Source organism: Alexandromys fortis, unplaced genomic scaffold (assembly GCF_014885135.2).
Source record: "Alexandromys fortis isolate MF-2015 unplaced genomic scaffold, M_Fortis_MF-2015_v1.1 scaffold_254, whole genome shotgun sequence".
In the NCBI taxonomy this organism is placed as follows: Eukaryota; Metazoa; Chordata; class Mammalia; order Rodentia; family Cricetidae; genus Alexandromys; species Alexandromys fortis.
Genome location: NW_026068130.1, coordinates 374,959 through 396,044, shown reverse-complemented (window position 1 = coordinate 396,044; position 21,086 = coordinate 374,959). Strand labels below are relative to the sequence as shown.

The following is a 21,086-nucleotide window of genomic DNA, read 5'->3' as shown; positions in this document are numbered from 1 at the left end:
ATGAAGCTACACATGCATTCCCACACACACAAGTCTGCAAGTTACTAGGGGGAGCAGTGAGTCGTGTTTACACTTGTTCCCAGCGGTTCGCAGAAAAAAGCAGGTGCACTGAGTGGTCTTCCAGTTCTGTTTTCTTTTCTAAGTAGGAATTCAGGAGCTTGCCGATTTCTGTTGATCTTTCTAGAAGGAGAAAGTTGCAAATTACATGATAGTTTTGCACCTAAGTTTATGACTTGTACTCATATCGAACTCTAAATGTTATTAAACCTCTAGACAGGTTTGAACCATCTCTGAAGAAGCCAGAGTAGTTTCCCTGAGAGAACGCATTACTGTGTGGAAACCATGTAATCCTTGATTTCAAAAGTACCCCTAAGACTTTTGACTGGTTGGCTTAAAGATTAGACTATCCGAAAAAGCCAGGGGTGATGGCGCATGCTTTTAATTCCAGCACTCGGGAGGCAGAGGCAGGCAGATCTCTGTAAATTCGAGACCAGTCTGGTCTACAAGAACTAGTTCCAGGACAGGCTCCAAAGCTACAGAGAAACCCTGTCTCGAAAAACAACAACAACAACAAAAAAAGTATCCAATAAAGCATTTTTTCCAATTCCTCATCTACTTAATTTGTAGGGTTAGGGGTTGGTGTTCCAGTGCACAGGGGTGAAGGCCAGAGGTCGACCTCAGGTTCCTTTTCCAGGAGTAATCCACCTTGTGTTTGCAGAGAGGATCTTCCACTGGGACCTGAAGCTCAGTTTTGGCTAGCCACCGGAAGGAGGATCAAGCCTGTTGTCACCTCTCCAGCATTAGGATTATAAACAACCGTGCCGGTTTTTTACCTTGAAGACTGAACTCGGGTCCTCATTTCAATGTGCATTTTATCAGCTAAGCCGTCTCCACCAGCCCAAAGTAACACTGCTCACAGTGAGCTGGGCCCTCCATCAATAACCAATCAAGAAAATGTCTCGCGTGCTGGCCTGCAGGGTAAGTTGGTGGGGGCAATTTTCTCAATTGAAAGTCCCTCTTCCCAAAGACTCTAGCTTGTGTCAAGGTGACCTAAAACTAGGCAGCACATCCATTGCACAATAATAAATAAATATCTTTAAACTTTTTAAAAATACAAAAACTAAGCCCAAAGAGAGAGATACTCTCAAGTCCCGCCCACCGACCCGCCCACTGGCCTGTCCGCGCACCAGGGAAACGCAGCAGCTCGGCTCGGTGGCCCGAGGCGCACAGCGCGGTCACCAGCCGGTGGCCCTGCGTGGTCTTGCCAGCACGGTCCACGCCCTCCAGCACGATGAGTGCCCCCCGACGCGAAGCCATCGCCATCCCGCTCAGTTCCCGCCAACCTGTCAGGTTCCCGCCAATGTTAGCAGCAGCAGAAGGCGGGAGCGCGCAGGTACTGCCGCACCGCCTCTTCCGGCTGGAAGCCGAGTTCGTGTAGCCTGAGGAAGAACCGATTCCGGTTCCGGACGTTGCGTAGCCCGTGGCCCGGGTCCCAGCTGCTTGGTGACCTCCCACTCGCGGAACTTCCGTTTGCAGCGCCCTGGAAGGGCCAATCTCGGGTTAGGGTTGTGTAGGCTCCGCTCACGTGGAAATCCCAGAGCAGTAGCGGAATCAAATTTTCAGTCTCTGAGCTCGCTACTGCAGGGTTCTAAAAGTTGTTTTTATCACAAGAAAAGATCCTTCTTAGCCGGGCGGTGGTGGTCCACGCCTTTAATCCTACCATTTAGAAGGCAAAGGCAGCCGGATCTCTGTGAGTTCGAGACCAGGTTGGTCTACAGAGCGAGTTCCAGAACAGGCTCCAAAGCTACAGAGAAACCCTGTCTTGGAGAGAAAAAAAAAAAAAAAAAAAAAAAAAAAAAACCATCTTATGCTTTCTTCCAAGGTGTGCTGCAACTTCATCAAAGCGTTCAGAAATGTTTGCTCTTTTAGTGTACTGGGACTGTGTCAACAACCGAGGGACAGAGTTGGTGGAAGGAATTGGATTTAATTGCAGCCTTGGCCAGAACTGAACAATTCCCATTTTCCTCTTGCCTTGCTCCAGTAGTGTTTTTATAGAAATGATTAAAACCAGGAAAAATAAATGTGCTGGAGGCAGGCACAACTTATGCGAGTTTGAGATCAGCTTGATCTACATTAGTAAGTTCCAGGGCTGCATTGTGAGGCCAGATCTCAAATAAAACAGCACTCGGAGGCTGAGGCGGATTGAGGCAGAAGGATTCCGAGTTAACAGCTAATATGTTTCAATAAGACTGATTAGGGGGCCTGGAGGTGGTGGCACAGGCCCTTAATCCCAGCTGTTGGGAGGCAGGGACAGATGGATCTATAGAGTGAGTTACAGGACAGCAAGGGCTGTCACATAGAGAAACCCTGTCTTGAAAAAAAAAAAACAAGAGGCTGGAGAGATGGGTCAGAGGTTAAGAGCACAGGCTGCTCTTTAAAAGAGGTCCTTAGTTCAATTTCCAGCAACCACACGGTGGATCACAACCATTTATAATGAAATCTGCTTCCCTCTTTCTTCTGATATGCAGGCATGCAAGCCAGCAGAACACTGTATACATAATAAGTAAAATAAATCTTAACAAAAAAGAGGTCATCAAGCTTTGAAAAAAAAGAAAAAACAAACAAACTGATTAGGAGGCTCTCAGCATTTACCTAACATGAATAAAGCCCTAGATTTCATACCCAGCACAGAAAAATCAATATATTGGGAGACATATCCTATAATCCTGACCCCTTGGGAGGTGGAGGCAGGAGAAGAAATTCAAGGTCTATGCAAACACCTGAAATGACACCTAGTCAGAGAAGGTATTCATGTGCCCAACAGATATGTAAACATGCTCAACATGAGCATTATTAGGAATCGTACATTAAAAGAAGATAATTTCACACCTCTACTAGACTAGCCCAAACCTACAATTCCAACCATACAGCATGCTGGTGAGGTTTTGGAGCAAAGGAAAATATCAATGCTGATGAGAAAGCAAAACCTGTGTGTGTGTGTGGCCACTTTGGAAGACAGCTTGGCTGTTCCTCAAGAAACTTCTTTACTCTTAATATATGGTCAGTATTTATTCAAATACTGGAAACTATGTCTACAGAAATTCCTGCAGGCAAATGGTTGTATCAGTTCTGTTCATATTTGCCTAAACATGGAAGCAGCTAAGATGTCTCTAACAGGCAAACTAATAAACTGGTTAATTACACAGTGGAATCCTTTTCAACTAAAAAAGAAATCAACTATCAAGTCATATTAGGACATGGAAGAACCTGAAGTGTCCTAGTATAGGGGAAGCCAGTCTGAAAAGTCTATACTGTAAGCCCCAACTACATGGCATTCCAGAAAATAGCAAAACTACTGAGATTTTAAAATGTTTATTGGTTACAAAAGTATATATGTGGGGGGGTGTGGGTCCCATACTGTGGTATTCATTTAAGGCAGTGAATATTCTTCAGGATGCTGTAACGGAATACTTAGTATGTATTTGTCAGAAATATGAGACTCCAAGCAAGTGTGGACTCTCGTAAACTATGGATTTTAGTTAATAATGTATCAATGTTGTTTCATTAACTGTAACAAAGTTGCCATAGGGATGCAAAACGTCTACAATTGAGGAAATTGTTGGAGACCCCTATGCAGATTGTATGCTCAATTTTTCAGGAAACCTAAGACTGCTTTGAAAATGGTTATTAGCCTTTAAAATGAGCTCCAGAACAGAGATATTTGAACAGAAAAGCAGGTCCAGTAAAGTCATGTGTATGTTCTCACGAGGCATTAAGTGTTCAGGAATGAGCACCTTCTTCAAAGGGAAGGACCTGGACGCAAAGTAAAGACCATTGGTTTAGTATTTGGACCGAGTGGGAAACATTTTAAATTGCTATATAGTTCGAATTCTTTTCTAGAGTAAATGCTTTTAAGGCTGGAAATATAGTTCACTTGGTAGAATGCTTACCGAGCACTCAGATACCAAGTAAACTGGGCATGGTGACACACCGGATATAATATTAGGACTTGGAAGGTGGAGGCTGAAGGAACAGTTCAAGGTCATCTTTGGCTGCATATTCAGATTGTGGGCAACCGGGGCTACATGTCCCCCAAAATTGCATTTTAAATAATAAGGACCCTGGTCCAGGGGATGTGGTGGCACATGCCCTTAGTCCTAGCACTGGGGAGGCAGAGGAAGCTGATCTATATGAGTTCAAGGCCAACCTGGTCTCTATTTTAGCAAGTTTGAGGACATCCAGAGCTACATAATAGGAAGACCCTGTCTCAGAAAACCCAAAAGAAAAAGGAAAACCCTGACCGGGTAGTGATGGCACATACCTTTAATCCCAGCATTCGGGAGGCAGAGGCAGTCAGGTGTCTGTGAGTTCGAGGCTAGCCTGGTCTACAAGAGCTAGTTCCAGGACAGGCTCCAAAGCTACACAAGAAAATCCTGATTCTTTAGTGCTGAAGAGATGGCTCAGAGTTTAAAAGCACTTGCTGCTCTGTAGAGGAACTGGCTTCCGTTCTCAGCATCCACATGGTGGCTCACAACTCTAATTTCAGGGGATCAAATGCCCTTTACTGGCTTTCCTGGGCACTAGGCAAGGACGTGATGCACATGTGTGAAAAACACTCATACCTGTATAAGAAAATTCTAAAAAATTGTAAAACCAACAATGTCAGAGGCCGAGGCTATGAGGATTGTTCTGGCACGATTGTTGTAACCCCAGCTGTTCCTTGGCCCTGGAGCTTTCAGGACAGGAATTCCTTCTTCCCGGCCAGCGTGAAGTTAAGAGTGAAAGGAGGATTGGCCCATGACACCTAAACTTTTGCCCATGAAATTTTGCAGGAGATAATTTCCTAATCTTAGCTGGCTCGGAGTGACAGGGGCTAAGTGGTGACTGGCAAGCGCATCCACGCTGATAACACCGAGTTAGGGCCGGACACAGAGAACCCACACTTAATTCCACCATCTGACATATTTAAGTGGCACCCAGCGCACCCCCTTTTGTTTGTTTTTAGAGACAGGGTTTCTCTGTGTAACCTTGGCTATAGACCAGACTAGCCTCAAACTCAGAGATCGGCCTGCCTTTGCTGTGCTGGGATTAAGGGATGTGCCATTACCACCCCTGCTAACTTTCCCTTTTCTTTCTTTTTTTTTTTTTTTTTTTTTTTAATTTGTGACGAGGGTCTCGCTAGTCTGGGCGGGCAGGTAGACGACGGCAGGCCTTGAACTCATGGCGACAGACCTGCTTCTGCCTCCCGAGTGCTGGGTTTTAAAGGCGCGTGCCCTCACGCCCGGCTTTTCCAGGTATTTTTTGCAGGCGTCGAGGTGTGCATGGCTTCTTCACGAAGTGCGGGTCAGGACACGCAGGTCCAGCGTGGGCACGCCCCTCGGGACTAAATAGCAACACAGCGCGTCAATGTTAACCAAGGCGTGTGTGTGTGTGTGTGTGTGTGTGTATGGGGGGGAGGGACCTTAACCAAGGCGTGTGTGTGTGTGTGAGTGTGTGTGTATGGGGGGGGGAGGGATCTCCTTCCTGGAGGACCACGCTGCCACCTTCGAGAAGCCACAAGCAGCTCGCGCCGGCTCTCGGGCCGACCGGACCCCAGATCCGAACAACGCCGGCAGAGCGGCGGGTGTCAACCGGAAAGTGAAGCTCGGAGCCGGCACACGTGTAGGCAGGGTTCCCCAGTCGAGCGCTCGACAGGGCACCACCAAGGCTCGGACCTCCGCGGGAGCCAGAGAAGTAGCTTCCGCATCGCCAACCGCGGACAGACTCCATCGCCCACCCGGATCCCCTCAGGGGAAGCCCCACAGCGCCGCCTGGCGACCGCAGCCGGCCGGAAGCGTGGGGGTGGGCCCTGACGTGCCCCGCCCCTCCGCCGGCCAATCGGCGCGCGCGGCTCATGAATAGTGAGCGCGCGGCGCCGCCCCGCCCCGAGTCCGCGGCACCGCCCGCTCGCGCAGACCCCGAGCGTGGCCGCAGCGAAGATGGCGACTGCCATGTACTTGGAGCACTATCTGGACAGTAAGCACCTTGGTCGAGCCGCCCGCCCTCGCGGGTCTGCGCCGCCGCCGCCCCTGGCCCACCGCGACCCGTGCGGGACTCCGGGGTGCGGTCGCGGATGGGGACCGGTCATGGGGACAAGTGGGGGCTCACGGCCTTTCTGGGGCGGGGTCGTGGATGGAGGGCGTGGGGCGCGGCGCGGGGTCCCGCCGCCTCCACCGCGCCAATTCCAGGTGCGTCACGGAGGGGCGGAGCCTGAGGCTCAGCCCGCCCTCTCCGCTTCAGCCACACCCCCCGACGCCGACCACGCCCCGGTCCCCTCCCCTCCAGTTCAGTTTTGCTTGGGGGAGGTCCGCCCCTTCTTAACCTGAGGCTTGTGGTGTTTGCTTTTGGAACAGCAGTAGGGAGCTTTAGGCTAGTGGGGTACGTTTTTTCGCGGGAAGGCGTGCTGTCTGTCACAAACCAGTCTGACAGGGGACGATGTCCTGTGTAACGGGTTGATCTTTGACATCCCAGGCATGTCTTCCTCCGTTTATTTTTAGACGGTGAGATTGACTCCGGGCGAGAATTGAGGGAGATTATTTTTCCACTCTTTACGTGTGAGGAATTGAGACCCTTTGTAGGAAGGTGGATCAAGCCAGTGCGGCGCCCTTGTGCTTTGATTAGCTAGCTGGGTTTGGGAAGTGGGTGTCCAAGGTGATCTGTCATCAGTCTAGTGTCCATCCAGTAGGTATTCTGAGGTGGAATCCAAGATGGGTTCATTTCAGTGTTGGCATCATGTGATGGTTGATGTCCACACTCTCCACCTGCCCTGTGCCACAGGTGGGCAGGAGCCCCATTTCTCCACAACTCACTGATAGTTGAGGCACACTCACCCCCCCCCCTTTTTTTTTTTTAAAGTTCTTAGGAGACTCAGGCCTGGAAATAAATGTAGACGTGGAGACTGCAGATAAAGGGTCCTCTCTCTGAGAGTAGAGAGGGCCACTGGAGGGTCGAGTGTTGAGTAGCTGCCAGGTCCATGGAGTCAGGCTGTGGGTGATAATGACTCGATGAGCTCAGGAAGATACAGGCTTATAGCTGCAAGTGTTATAAGATGTAGGCCTAAAATACTGGCCATGTTGGCTGTGGAGAGTATTTGGAGTGGGACAGGACCCAGAAGGCAGCTGGAGCCTGCCCGAGAGCTTGATGCAGGTGGCTCTTCACCAGGGGACACAGTGCAGGCAGGAAAGCAGCGGACTAACTCTAACCACAGGGACTAGAGAGCTGCTCGGTGGCCCTGGTTGCATTTCCAGGGCTCACGGCTGCGTGTGGCTAGAGGCTGATATGTTGGGCCGTGCAGAGAGAGCATGTCTTGGGGACCACTTGGTCTACAGTTTGCAGTAGCCTTCAGGACAAGGTTGGAGAAATCCAGGAGGACTCTTTAGCACATCTTATAAGAACCCAGAGGAAGACATTGGGGTTCAACTTGAAAGTCAGAAAATAGTAAAACAGCCAACTACTGGCTCCTATCTCTACCTCAGTCCGAAATGACATCCTGCCTCCGGGAATCTCAGAAAGAGACTCTGTGTGAGAGCCGTCCTCTCCCTTTTTATATTCCTCTCTAGGTCTGGGATTAAAGGTGTGTGTTATTGCTGCCTGGTCTGTAAGGCTGACGAGTGGGGCTGTTTTACTCTCTGGTCTTCAGGCAAGCTTTAGTTATTAAAATACAAATGAAATATCACGATAGGACCCAGGTTCTCTCAGGCTGTTGGTACCTGCCCCTAAAATGGTCTCCGTCATTGTAGTTCCTAACTGGAACAGAAATGATGATAAAGCCTGCAGGCTTTGGTGTAAGGCTTTTTTTCTCCCCACTAAAGATTTATTGATTTATTTTATTTTGTGTATATGTGTGTTTTGCCTGCATGTATGTCTATGCACCACATGTGTGCAGTGCCCTCTGAGGCCAGAGAGGACATCAGATCCCCAGAACTGGAGTTACAGATGACTGTGAGCTTTCACATAGGTGATGAGAATTGAACCCGGGCCCTCTGGAAGAGCAGTAAGTGCTCTTAATAGCTGAGCCATCTCTCCAGCCCTAGAGGCAGATTTTTGTCTGCTGAGAAGTACAGCCTTTTCTTGTCTCTTTCAGGCATTGAGAATCTTCCCTGTGAACTTCAGAGGAACTTCCAGCTGATGCGAGAGCTAGACCAGAGAACGGAAGGTGGGTATAGCCTGAGCTGGGTTTTGAGCATTGGTCAGAGAGAGAGATGGCAAAGGACATAGGGTATCAGAGAGCTCTGAAGGGACCTTGTATAGCACAGGCTTTGCGTCATACAATGTCTTCGAGACAAGATTTCTCTGTGTATCCCTGGCTGTCTTGGAACTCATCCTGTAGACCAGGTTGGCCTCGAATTCAGAGAGCCGCCTGCCTCTGCCTCCCAAGTGCTGGGATTAAAGGCGTGCGCCACCACTGTGTAGTCAGAGTTTTCCTGTCCCCACTGCCTGCTCCCAAATAATCAACATGGAGATTTAAGATTGCTTATAAATACAAAACTCTGACTACACTTGGTGGGTTTTTTCTTGTGTAGTTTTTTTTTTGAGACAAGGTCTTTCTATATTGCCTTGACTGGCCTGGAACTGCCCGTGTAGAACAGGCCAAACTCATAGGGATCACCTGCCTCTGTCTCCTGAATGTTGAGATTAGAGGTGTGTACCACCATGCCCATCTCAGGTTCTTATTTATTTATTTATTTAGAGATGAGGTCTTATTCCATAGCCTAGGCTGCCCATGAACTCCCAGTGTACCTTCCATAGCCTCCTGAGTGTAGGGGTCGGAGGAGAGTGCTGGTGCTTTTAACTCAGGTGTAATTTCTTGGTTTTTTGTTTTTAATCTCTGTGTGTGTTCATACATGATATGTGTATATGCACGTGTGTGGGTACACACTTGTCATGGCATATAGGACAGGACAGCCTTGGGTTCAGAGACAAGGTCTCTTCTCTGGCCCCCATCTCCCAGTGCGTGCGCTGGAATTACAGATGCACATGCGAGCACACTTGGCTTTTTTTTTTTTTTTTTTTTTAAAGATTTATGTATTTTGTATACAGTGTTCTGGCATGTATGCCTACACACCAGAAGAGACCTCATTATAGATTACTGGGAATTGAACTCAGGACCTCTGGAAGAGCAGCCAGTGCTCTTAACTTCTAAGCCATCTCTCCAGGCCCCCCACCCCCTTTTTTCCCACACTTGGCTTTTAAGTGGGTTCTGGAGGGCTTGGACTCATGTCGTTATCACAGTGATGGCTTTTCCCACTGAGCTATTTCCCCAGCCTGGTTTCTGGCTTCCTACACAATTTTTAGAGCTTTTTAGCTATTGTCCTTTATAGTCAGAATGTTTGTTGCTCTTCTCCTTCCAAGTTTTTTCCCATTTCTACACCGTTTATAAGTGAGTATTCCTTATCCAAAATGCTTTGGGCCTGGAGTGTTTTGGATTTTTATGTTTTTCCATTTTGGAACATTTACAACTGTACTGAACTATCCTGGGGGGTTGCAACTCATCTAAACAGGGGAAATTTTTGTCGGGAAGGCAATTTTATATGACATTGCTATTGGTCTTGTGTGTGGAATGTTTGAAGAAGTCCCACTTCTTGGTTAGAGCAGAGTTGCATGTGTCCCTGCTCTTGGAAGCATGCAGCGTGTTTTTACACGTTTTTCTCTGTTGTTCACCGTCAACATCTGTTGGACTCAACCATAGGTTGTAAGTCACTAGTTGGCCTTGTGCCCTAGGTGGTGTAGATTTAGCATAGCCTTGCTCACTAGTCTGACTGGGTTGGACATTTTCACCGCTTCTTGCTTTTGTGGGTTTTGTGTGTTTTCCTAAGTGTATTTTGGTGCCTAAGTGCTCCTCCTCTGGGTATGTGACTAAGTTGTGCACCAGGAAGTAGGCACAATGACCATAAAATTTGCTGTTCATGAGAGTCAGAGGGCAATTTGACTACCTGCTAGATGATGCTTGTGTTGGGTCTGCCTGGGACAAGTCGCTGTATCACAAGTGCACACTGGCATGGCCAGTGATGCTCCTGCCAGCTTCTTGGATGCGTGTCACTCTACCTCTTTCTTCCGCCTCTCACCTTTCCCCCTTAGATAAGAAGGCAGAGATTGACATCCTGGCTGCGGAGTATATTTCCACAGTGAAGACTCTCTCTTCAGACCAGCGTGTGGAGCACCTGCAGAAGATCCATAATGCCTACAGCAAGTGCAAGGAGTACAGTGACGACAAGGTGCAGCTGGCCATGCAGACTTATGAGATGGTGAGTGCAGGGGTGCAGCTGGCCATGCAGACTTATGAGATGGTGAGTGCAGGGGTGCAGCTGGCCATGCAGACTTATGAGATGGTGAGTGCAGGGGTGCAGCTGGCCATGCAGACTTATGAGATGGTGAACGCAGGGGTGCAGCTGGCCATGCAGACCTATGAGATGGTGAGCGCAGGGGCTCAGTGCAGGCCTTCACTCCTGCCTCCCATGCCGCAGGAGGAAAAAGGTCTATGGAAACATGTATCTAGGGTGGGAGTTTGGAGCACCCAGAGAGAGGATGCTTTGGGGGTCGCCATCTGGGCCTACTCCCATGATTTTGCTTTTTTGGGTCCTGCTTGTCTTGCTTGTTGGTGGAACCATTGTTTGTTGGTGTTTTCTTGGGGAGGTCTAATCCAGGGCTTTGTGCACACCAGGCAAGTGCTGAGCCACTGAGTTGCATCCCTAGCCTTCGTTTTACTATGAAGTCACATGTTCAAGTGTCCTTTTGCAGGTGGACAAACACATCCGAAGGCTTGATGCTGACCTGGCACGCTTTGAGGCTGACCTGAAGGACAGGATGGACGGAAGCGACTTTGAAAGCACTGGATCACGAAGCTTTAAAAGCAAGTTGACTGATGTTCTCTTTGCTAGTGACTGCAGTTTGGAAGGCTTTCCTCTAAATGTGTTAGGGACACGATAGTAAATGAGTGGTTGAATCTTGTTCCACGTTGGTTTGTTCTGTGATAATAATGGGTCTTTGTCCTTCAGAAGGTCGGAGTCAGAAAGAAAAGAGAAGCTCCCGGGGCCGAGGCAGGAGGACATCAGAAGAGGACACACCTAAGAAAAAGAAGCATAAAAGCGGGTAAGATGTTTCCGCCCTCTTTTCCCAATGGAACACTGGTTTTCGAGCAGCACTTAACGCCTGCTGAGCCAGGCCAGGTGCACAATGTCCTTGGGCAGTCTCTTCACATCCTGTGTACAGGACAGTGACAGACCCCTCTGAGTTCATATGTGTGCCGCCCTCGGCGTCAGGAGAGTGCTGCGTACTTACTGGCAGTGCTGTGTCGGAGCCACTCTATAAGTAGCTGAACTTACTGTTGGTGGTTTTATTCAATGATGTGTGTTTTGTCCATGTTTGCCGTTAAACTGTGTGACTGCACTTATTAGATGCACACATCATTTATCCTGAATTCTTCAGGCTTGTCTACCACTTTCTTCTCCCAGAGGCTTTGTGCTGTTTCACTGACGTGATGTCTGGACTAAAGGGAAAATTGTGAAGTGACAGGAGACCTCTGGCCATGAGTTCTGGAGGAGGCTGGAGAAGCCAGTCCTCTTTGACCAAAGGGGGAGGGCAGGGAACTCTGGCTGAACCTCCTGGTGCTTGGGTGTTGCATGGAGTGGAAACCCAGGGCCTTGCATATGCTAAGCACTAGCTCTTGTTCAGTTCCTGAGCTACAGCCAGTCCTCCCAACAGGCTGTGTATGTGTTCTGTAAGTCAGCTTCCTACTGCCCTCATTGCTTCTGCGTTGAGGAGGAACTGGCTGTGAAAACGAGTCCTGGTCTCACAGACTCTAGACCGAGGAAATTGTCATTCTCCCTGTGTTGACATAGAATTCACTTAGTTCATGTTCAGCACATAGACTGAGTGTCCATGGCTACCACATGTAGGTCCTACAGTGTTATGTAAATAGCTCGGCCACCCTTCCTGCCAAATCTACCAGATGGACAACCTCTCTCTTGCTGCAGATCACCCAGCTCTATTACTCCAGGGTCTTGCTGTCTGTAAAGTGGTTTTGAGCTTTGCATTTTTGACTTGTGGGATGGCAGCATGATGTCTCTGCTCCTTCCTTCCCCAAAACCCAGACGCCATGCTTCTGGTTTGCACAGACAGTCTTGCTGGTTGTCTTCTTCACTGAGTGTTTTCCATAGTGTCCTCAGCATGAGGAGCCCAGTATCGGGGTCTCTAGGTGGTGGGGAAGCCAGTACCCACTGGCTGGAGCATCCCCCTAAGGCCTCAGGTATAAGACAGGCATTGTAACTACTCCTAAAATCTCACAGATGAGGCAGACTGTCCAGTTTCTCCCTTGACAGGAGCCACCATGTTAGGTCTGATGCTTAGGAGACAGTCACTGCTTTCAGACCTGTTTGCTGGGCTCGCTGCAGCCATGGCTGGTTGGTGACAGTGGTAGGGCACCTGTTCCCCTGGCCCATGAGTGGCAGTGCAGCCGCTGTCCCAATTTGCATATGTTCAGTCGGGAGACTGCTGGAACAAGGGGTGTGCTCAGGCCTTGACATCTGATACAGTAGGCATCCAGAGATAGCCCAAGGCACTGAAGTCCTGGACTTGCTGTATCAGGGTGGGAGCTTGTTGTAGCTGAAGCTTAGACACTTGCCTGTTGCTGTCTGGAGTTCTACACAGTGCCTGTCTCTAGCCTGTGTTCAGCAGGTTTTTTTCCATGATGAGATGGACTAACGTGTCAGTTATAGCTTGTGGTGTCCGTCATTTTCCATGGAAGACCTGGAGCAGTGCTCAGTCAGGTTCCTGTGGCCCAGTGGCCACTTGGCCAAAGGACTGGCAGCAGCTGTGTCATAGCTGTGCCAGCTTGTGCTTGCCATAGCCTCATGGCCATATTAATTTATATCACTATCCCAGCTTGTGCTTGCCATAGCCTCATGGGAACTGGCCATATTAATTTATATCACTCTCCTAGTTGAGGTGTAAGTACGGATGATGGTGTTACAGGTTTAGGGATTATACTGTGTCGACTGCCCTATAGTTTACATGGTTATTTGAAAAGCACATGTAAAGGGGCTGGAGATGACTCAGTGGTTAAGAGCATTGACTGCTCTTCCAGTGGACCCAGTTTTAATTCCCAGCACCCACATGGCAGCTCCTTGCTGTCTAGAAATCCAGTTCCAGGAGACTCAACACTCTCACACAGACATACAGGCAGGCAAAATATCAATGTAGCCTGGTCTACAAGAGCTAGTTCCAGGACAGGCTCCAAAGCTACAGAGAAACCTTGTCTCGAAAAAAAAAAAAAAAGAAAACCACATGTAAAGTGTAAGTTCAATGTCCTGGTCTATAGTGAAGGGTGGGCTGCACTGTGTAGGCAGCAGGTGCGGGGGAGGGTGAAGGGGCAGCATTCTTGCTAGGCTGCTGTTTAGAGACCAGAGGCAGCTTCCGGCATTGGGGGTGAGCAGGATAGTGTGTACCAAGCTGGTTCTTGTTAGTCTGGTGGGCAGCTGGGTGAGGTTAATGGGTAGATACTTGGAACCCAAAGGACACTAAGAAGGGTACCTGGGTAGATACCTTCCCAAGAGAGGAGGGTATAGCCATTGGTTCTGGTGAGTGCCTCAACCCTGAGGTCAGCCTTGGGTGAGACACAGACTCTTCCCAAATGTTAGCTATCTGCTGGCAGGGGGCCATGCTTTTATCACCACCAGGAGGTGACAGCCGAAACAGAAGGGAGGCCCAGAGAAAGCAGCAGCTTTGTCCTCCATTTGGAGGGGGTCTTTGTCCCCAGTAGGCAGCAATGGTTGATGTTGGATTTAGTTGCTGCTGAGTGCCATTAGCAATCTCAGACCCCACTGCCTGCTTCTGCGACCTCTGCTGGTGTTAAGTGGGTAGTGTGAGTGCCGTGTGCTGCTGCCCCAGGTTTGTGGCTGTGACAGTCCAAGGTAATCTCTTCGCTGATATTAGCACACCATATTATTCTCACTATAAATTAGAGATTTGGCTGGAAGGTTGTGAGGTTATCCTTGAAAATGTATCTCAGTGACGGGTATTAGAGCTGTTCCCAAGTTCCAGTAACAAGGAAATTGGAAGCAAGTTTATGAGTGATCGTTAGCTCAGGGTCACTGCAGATTCTTCCCTTGGAACCTGCAAGCATCTTTGGCTCCAGTGGAGAGGAGCTGTGGGCCGTTGATGGAAGGGCGGTGGTATGGCCTTGTGCATCTGCTGCCTTCCTCCTGTTGCCCTGTAGTCAGCAGATCTTTCCCTCCCTTCAGGTCTGAGTTTACCGACAGCATCCTATCTGTGCACCCTTCTGACGTGCTAGACATGCCTGTGGATCCAAATGAGCCTACGTACTGCCTGTGCCACCAGGTGTCCTACGGGGAGATGATCGGCTGTGACAATCCAGATGTGAGTGCATCTTTTTTTTTTTTTTTTCCTTTTCGTTTTGGTTTTTCGAGACAGGGTTTCTCTGTATAGCCTTCCTATCCTGGAACTCACTATGTAGACAAGACTGGCCTCGAACTCACAGAGTTCCGCCTGCCTCTGCTTCCCGTGTGCTGGGATTAAAGATGAACTTCATCACCCAGCATGAGTGGATCTTAAAGAATACATGTTCCCTGGGATGAACCTTGTAGAGATGGGTGGGTGTTAACCTTTCTATGTCTGACATACATAGTGCATAGGTGTGACACAGGTTTTCCCCTTGCTTTGCAGTGTCCAATTGAGTGGTTTCACTTTGCCTGTGTGGATCTCACCACAAAGCCCAAAGGAAAGTGGTTAGTATGGGGTTGACTGCAGTCTCGGACAAGGACAAGCCTGTCTGGTGTTCTGGGTCTTGTTGTATGTCTCCGTATTTCTGCAGCACTGGTCCTGACTGGGGAGGGGAGGTGGTGGTGTTAGCAGACTTAGAGACAGAGGTCTACTGCTCAGCTTACCTGGGTGTATATAGTATTACACTGCCGCCCTTGGAAGAAGGGCTCCCTACCTCCAGCCCAGTGTGCACCCAGTGTTCCAGGCCAGTGTTCTACCCCTGGACTGTGTCACCTTTGCCCTCTGGCTCCAGGTTGGGTAGCGGTTATTTTTAGCAAGACAAGGAGAGCTGGTTCTTGTCTCCAGGGGAAAATGGGGATCATGAAGAATATAGGAAGGAGCTGTAGAATCGTTGTGTTTCCCTCCAGGGGGCTCCATCTACCAGGGCACAGGAGGCTTGCATGTTCCTGTTTCCATCCTACATTCGGCCAGCAGCAGACTACTTACTGTTTAAGAGGTTCTCAAGGTTTTCTTTGAATAAAACCTGGTTTTGTTGACTTATGTTAAAAGTGGATGCATGTTCTTAAAATGAAATAGTAGGGCTTGGGCCTTCCTCCTAGGAGCAATTGGAGCATCTAGCTCATGGTAACATTCTTGGTGTGTAGATCAGCCCGTGGCCAGTTTGAGAGTCACCTGGGAAAGGAGGGGTGGATGCCATGTTGCAAGGACTTTGGTCAGTGCACTGATGTGTGTGGTGTGAATGTAATCTCACTTTATTGAGCATGCCTGCTGTGCATGGCTCCTTACCTCATGTTACAAGAACCATATGGCTTGCACGTGCCTTGGCTGGGCCTGTGCCCTGTGGGAGTTGGTTGGGCTGCCGTGGCAGTAGGTGTGTGGGAGCAAGTGTATGGCTGGGCTGCCGATGGGTGGTGGTTTCTCGGTTGAGGAAAGGGAAAAGAGAAGGCTTGCGTGAGGCAGTGGAATCTGACTTCAGGTTCAAGTTGGACGTGGTGCATTGTTTGCAAAATCTCCAGGTAGGGAGTCTTACAAAGCTATTGGAATGTCACAACCTTGGAGAGTCTGTAAGCCTGGCAGCTACTCGATGTGCTAGGCCCAAAGCCAGACAGAGGAACTGGGGAGTGGGGTTCCAGCGTGTCTTTCTGTAGTTACCAGAATGGGCTTCCTCAGAGGTACTCGTAACTTCTAACTGACATGGTCACTGCAGCACTGGTAGGTACTCAGAGCTTCTGAGCACAGAGGGAAGTGATGCCAGCTGTAGCATGTGTCAGAGCTGGCTCCCACATCAGGACCTTACTGGAATGTCTCTTTGGATCCTGAGTGGCTGCTGTGTTCTGGAGTTTTCATGAATACTGTCTGAGGCTCTGATGTGTGCTTGACCAACAGCACTGGTACCTGTGTGACCCATTCAGTCTCCAGGGCCAAGTGCACCTGTCTCAGGAACTTGTGTCCACAGGCTTATCAGGCCCGTGTCTGCACATGGGGTCTTTAGCATCTCCATTTAGCCAGCCGTTGGTGTCACTTCAGTAGGGGGCACCTCATAGTAGGACCAGTTTTATCAACTTTATAACAAGACCGTGCCGACATGTACTAGTCAACGTCAGATATGCAGCAAGGACTCCCCAGGTGAAAGACCGCACCTCTCACTTGCTGTATCTGTCTTCTGGCACTGTCTTCCCTGAATCCAGCTACCCTGGGGGAGACAGGAAATATGTACTTGGGTGTCCTGTGTGCCAGGACATACGATGCAGAAGGTTGATCCCCGTGTCTTTCTTGTCACAGGTTCTGTCCCCGATGTGTGCAGGAAAAGAGGAAGAAGAAGTAACGAAGAGGTTGTTGTGCCAGCCTGAAGAGCAAGCTAATATATTTCTTCACTCATGTTGCAATATTATCTTTCATTTAAAAAACTACCTTATTTCAACTGATATTTAATATTTCAGTGGCCATTTGTAGTTTTGGATATTTCCCAAAATAAGAAGCCACTGCACCATTTGCACAGAACAATCTCGCAGGGACTTGCCACAGTGACTTCCCGCGCAGGCTCCCCACTCCTGCAGCCTCCCAGCACTGGGATGGCAGCATCCCCTGTGCCTAGTATCCCTTGGGGCTGTAGGCAAAGTGCATGGTGCAGGCTGGACTCGTTTTTCACCTGGTCTACTGCCACTGCTCTGTCACTAGAGGGTCTGCCTTGCGTGTCCGTGTCATCCAGGACTGGCTTGTGGCACCATGGAAGCTGCTGTTCTGTGAGCCAGGTCTTCCCAGACGCTGGCCCATGCTGTGCTCTCACCCTGGCTGAAGACCAGGGACTCCTGGCCAACATACCTCTGATGTGTGTGGAAGGGACTGGGGGCTCTTCCCAGGTAGAAGTGCCCTCTGTTTCGTTGTGCACCGCCTTTTCATGTGAACTTCCAGCTCGCCCTGGAGATCCAGCTTCCATTAGCCTCGACCTGTCAGTTATCCGGCCAGCACTGCCCAACAGCGGACAGAACAGCCAGGCTGAGCTTCCACCTCTCTGGGAATTCCTAATTTTTTTTTTACTGTGAAGATGAAATTATTGTAATAGCATGAAGGTCTTGGGTCTGTGTGTCTATGAAGTGAGTCTGTACTGTGAGCTGATGTTAGAACTTTGCTGTGTTGCATCCCACTGGACCACCGGCTTATATTCAAGGGGCTAGAATTATGTGACATGATTTGTGAATTTGTGTGCCCAGTAGCGGTTCTGGAATGAAGGTAGGAAACTAGAGTATACTCTTCGTCTAACCAGTGTCCACGAAACCAGTGTTGAATTTGGAAATATTTGGGTGGGAGTGGGGGCATGTATGCACAGGGCCTGTTGAGATGCATCTGTGGTGGTTCCTTAAGTGTGACAGGATCCTGAGAGTTTCCTATGACTTAGAATTCCTCTGGCGTGTTTTCTAGTGTCTTAGGCTCTCTGAAAACCAAAGAGAGCCTGTCCCTGGCCTCACTCTAGAGAAAGACCCGCAAGGCAGAGCTGGGCTATGCGATTTCCAATTTAAGGAGAGACCAGTTGTTTATCTGACGACAGGCATATTGTTTTAAGATGGCCATGTCTAAATCGATACAGTTCCCTCCCACTTTATACAAGGAAAGGGCACAAGGCAAGAGGGAGTTGTATCTGCCCCACATCATGCCATCATGGTCCTGTCCTTACTGGACAGGGTGTCCTGCACAGCCTATCCCAGTGAGAGGGAGACAGTGTTTATGCTACTGAGTTAGTTGGTCCATGTTGACTCTTCCTGGGCAGCAGGTGCCAGGCAGTTGTCCAAGCTTGTCTCTAGGCTAGGAGGAGCTTTGGAAATGCGGTTCCTGTGGCCTCTAGGCTTGAGGGGCTGGCTTTCTTCCTGGGGACCCCTTCTCAGGCTCAGATTAGATAGTTTCATTTCTTTTTGTTGTTGGTTGGTTGGGTTTTTTTGTTGTTGTTGTTGTTGTTGTTGTTTGTTTGTTTGTTTGTTTGGTTGGTTTGGTTTTTGGGTTTTCGAGACAGGGTTTCACTTTTTAGTCCTTGCTGTCCTGGAACTAGTTTTGTAGACCAGGCTGGCCTTGAGCTACACATTTACCTGCCTCTGCCTCCCAAGTGCTGGGATTAAAGGCATGCGCCACCACTGCCGGCTAGACATTTTCATTTCTTAATTTAGCCTTTTGTCATACTAAACGTTGTGAGGATACGTTACACAGTTTTTTCCCTCTTTTTCCTTTTATTTTAAAGACCAGGTCTTATGTATCCTGGACTGGCTTTGAACTCACAATGTAGCCGAGGATAACTTTGATCTTCCTTCCTCCACCTCCCAAATGCTAAAGTTACAGGTGTGCACCAAGAGGTATGGTTTTACAATGTTAGGGACCAAACCCAGAACTTGTTTTTGTTTGGTTTGGTTTTTTTGAGACAGGGTTTCTCTGTGTAGTTCTGGCTGTCCTGGAACTCAGAGATCTGCCTTCCTCTAGCTACCAAATGCTGGGACTAAAGGCTTGTGCTACAAAATCTGATAAGGCCTACACTATCACCTGGCTACAACCCAGAACTTTATGCACGCTAGGCAAGCATTCTACAGATTGAGTTATATCCCCCTCTCTTTTTCTTCATTCTTTAGTCTTTTTTTATTTTTTCTTTCTTCAGTCCTAGGGGTCAGGCCTCATGCATCCTTTAATTTTATTTAATTTATTTATTTATTCGGAGGCAGGGCCTAATTATGTAGCCCAGTCTTTGAACTAGCATCATCCTGCCTTAGCCATGAAATGTTGGAATTATAGGTGTGTGCCACCTGTAATGTCTGGACCTCTTATAATCTCTATAAGCACAAGAAGTTTTAAATCAGATCTTGCCTGATAATGCATTAGAAACTGAGTTAATACCTGAGATTCAGCCTGAGGCAGAGGAGGTTTCCTGGTGGACCTGCTAGAGGCTGGTTAAACTCCATCTTTGGGGCCATCCTGCATACTGGCTTCTGACATTTATTTATTTTGCAGATTTCTATAGTTATCTGCTTTTTTTTCTTTTTACTTTTGACAATTACAGTAATGTCACCAAAATAAGATTCATATAGTTTGGAAACAATAGAATTCATGGATTTGGGAATTTAACCCAGTGGTGGAATCACTTGCCTCCCAGTGTGGCATTGGTTGTGTGTGGTGAGCAAACCTGCCTTCCAGAAGTGATGGCCTAGGTTTGATCCTTGGTAACGAAACAGGAAAAAGCAGGAAGGAGGGTCTTTTGGGTCATAGTTGGGCTCTGATGGAGTGCTTGTCCCGTTGTTAGTATCTGTGAGCAGGGAGGCTATTCAAGGAAAAGTGTACTGCCAACTCCGGCTTGGGTGCTGCAGAAACACAGAAGCCACGGTGCTGTGCCACTGAGCACCATTCTAGGAGCCCTGTCTGTCTCCATCATTGGGCCAGATACTCTTCCATGCCTGCCCATTGAGACCTGGCTCTAGTCAGAGTGAGTAGGGTGACCCCCACAGGTCAGTGGCAGCCAAGACTGGGTCTTCGCTGTCTCATTCCCCTTCCTTGTAAGTACGTGAGTGTTTTGCTTAAAGGAGAGGAATCATCTTCCCCATTTTTTGTGCATATTATCAGTAGTTTAAATTTCTCCCTTTTCTTATAGAAGCATGATGAATTGATAGAGAACTGAGCCCCATGATCTGTGAACATGCTAGCAGTGTGATGGTCCAAGCAGTGCTGACCACTCGCCTGTCCAGCAGGTGACGTCAGCAGGAGTCAGGCCACCGACTGTCTTCCACTCTGCCGTGAAGAGCCGAAGAGCCGTGCGGTGGGAGGGCTTGTGGATGGCTGGGGAAGTGGCCGCCTGCTTGCTCCTGTGGATACAGCATCTTGCCTTCTATCCCTCACCTGCCTCCAGAAGGCCTTGGCAGGGCTGCTTCAAGCAATAACACTGTTCGGAGAGCAACTCCTCCACGTGGTGCCAGGGTTGGCCCTGTTAGGAGGCTGGGAGGTCAGGTCTTCAGGGTGTGAAATCAAACAGTGAGGGACATTTATTTCAGGCTTTGAACCCTGTTTTCTGTGAGCAGAGATTGGTCTTCACTGCCTGTGCCGAGAGGAGCTCTAAAGCAGGGGAGGTCTAAGAAGTGTCTTTTCCCTCAGAATGTGCTGTGGTGGTCCTTCTTCACCACACTCCATCCATCGGATGATGCAGCTTTAACATGAATGTCACATTTTATTTTCAAGGAATTATTACCTTTGCCCCCTTTGTAAAGGAGAGATACTATTGTAAATCTTTTTATTAAATAATGTAAAGATGTATATCTGTATTTTTGGATCATGGATTATGGATATATTGTTTAATAAATAAAGTATTTTTGGGAAGAAACTTGTAAATATATCATTTTGAAAACAGGTTGGGGAATCTGTCTCAGCAGTAAGACACTTGTCTGACGTGTGCTGTGCCTCTTCTGGGCCGGGAACCTAACGCGCGTGCGTGCACACACACACACCACACCACACAGTTGATATCTGCCAGGGGTTTGCTCTTGGGTTGTAGGCAGCTGCCTCTCGTGCACTCACATGACAAGGTGAGTGGGGCTAGGTAGAAAGGGAATTCTCTAGTGTCTTCTAAATTCTGATTTTTCGAGACAGGGTTTCTCTGTGTAACAGCCCTAGCTGTCTTGGAACTAGCTCTGTAGACCAGGCTCAAATTCAGAGATTCACCTGCCTCTACCTCTCAAATGCTGGGATTGTTAACATATAGGTGTGAGCTGCCACTACCAGGTATGGTGGCACATACCCATAATCCCAGCACATGAGAGGTCAGGCAGGCTGATCTCTGAGCTTGAGGTAGC

General features: G+C 48.7%; 2 protein-coding genes across 5 annotated transcripts in view; one reads left to right on the top strand and one right to left on the bottom strand.

The window, feature by feature from the left end:
* Dtymk (deoxythymidylate kinase) overlaps nucleotides 1-1,438 on the bottom strand; it is a 9,589-nt gene extending 8,151 nt beyond the window's left edge. For 3 of the 4 annotated variants that reach the window (XR_007589247.1, XR_007589248.1, XM_050125965.1), the window contains exons 1-2: nucleotides 1,188-1,426; nucleotides 72-180 (exon numbers count right to left, since the gene is read on the bottom strand). Coding sequence is in view for 2 of the 4 variants with exons in the window: in XM_050125965.1 (XP_049981922.1) it covers nucleotides 72-180; nucleotides 1,188-1,323 (245 nt within the window). In the remaining 2 variants the exon portion in view is untranslated. Of the gene's footprint in view, nucleotides 1-71; nucleotides 181-1,187 lie in introns of all 4 variants that reach the window. The other variant, XM_050125966.1, reaches the window with a different exon arrangement.
* Nucleotides 1,439-5,567: 4,129 nt separating this feature from the next.
* Nucleotides 5,568-20,611, top strand: Ing5 (inhibitor of growth family member 5). Its single transcript, XM_050125968.1, has 8 exons — nucleotides 5,568-6,015; nucleotides 8,123-8,194; nucleotides 10,117-10,283; nucleotides 10,777-10,888; nucleotides 11,034-11,127; nucleotides 14,277-14,412; nucleotides 14,719-14,780; nucleotides 16,558-20,611. The coding sequence occupies exons 1-8, from the start codon at nucleotides 5,979-5,981 to the stop codon at nucleotides 16,598-16,600; spliced, it is 723 nt and encodes a 240-aa protein (XP_049981925.1). The 5' UTR covers nucleotides 5,568-5,978; the 3' UTR covers nucleotides 16,601-20,611.
* Nucleotides 20,612-21,086: the final 475 nt, after the last annotated feature.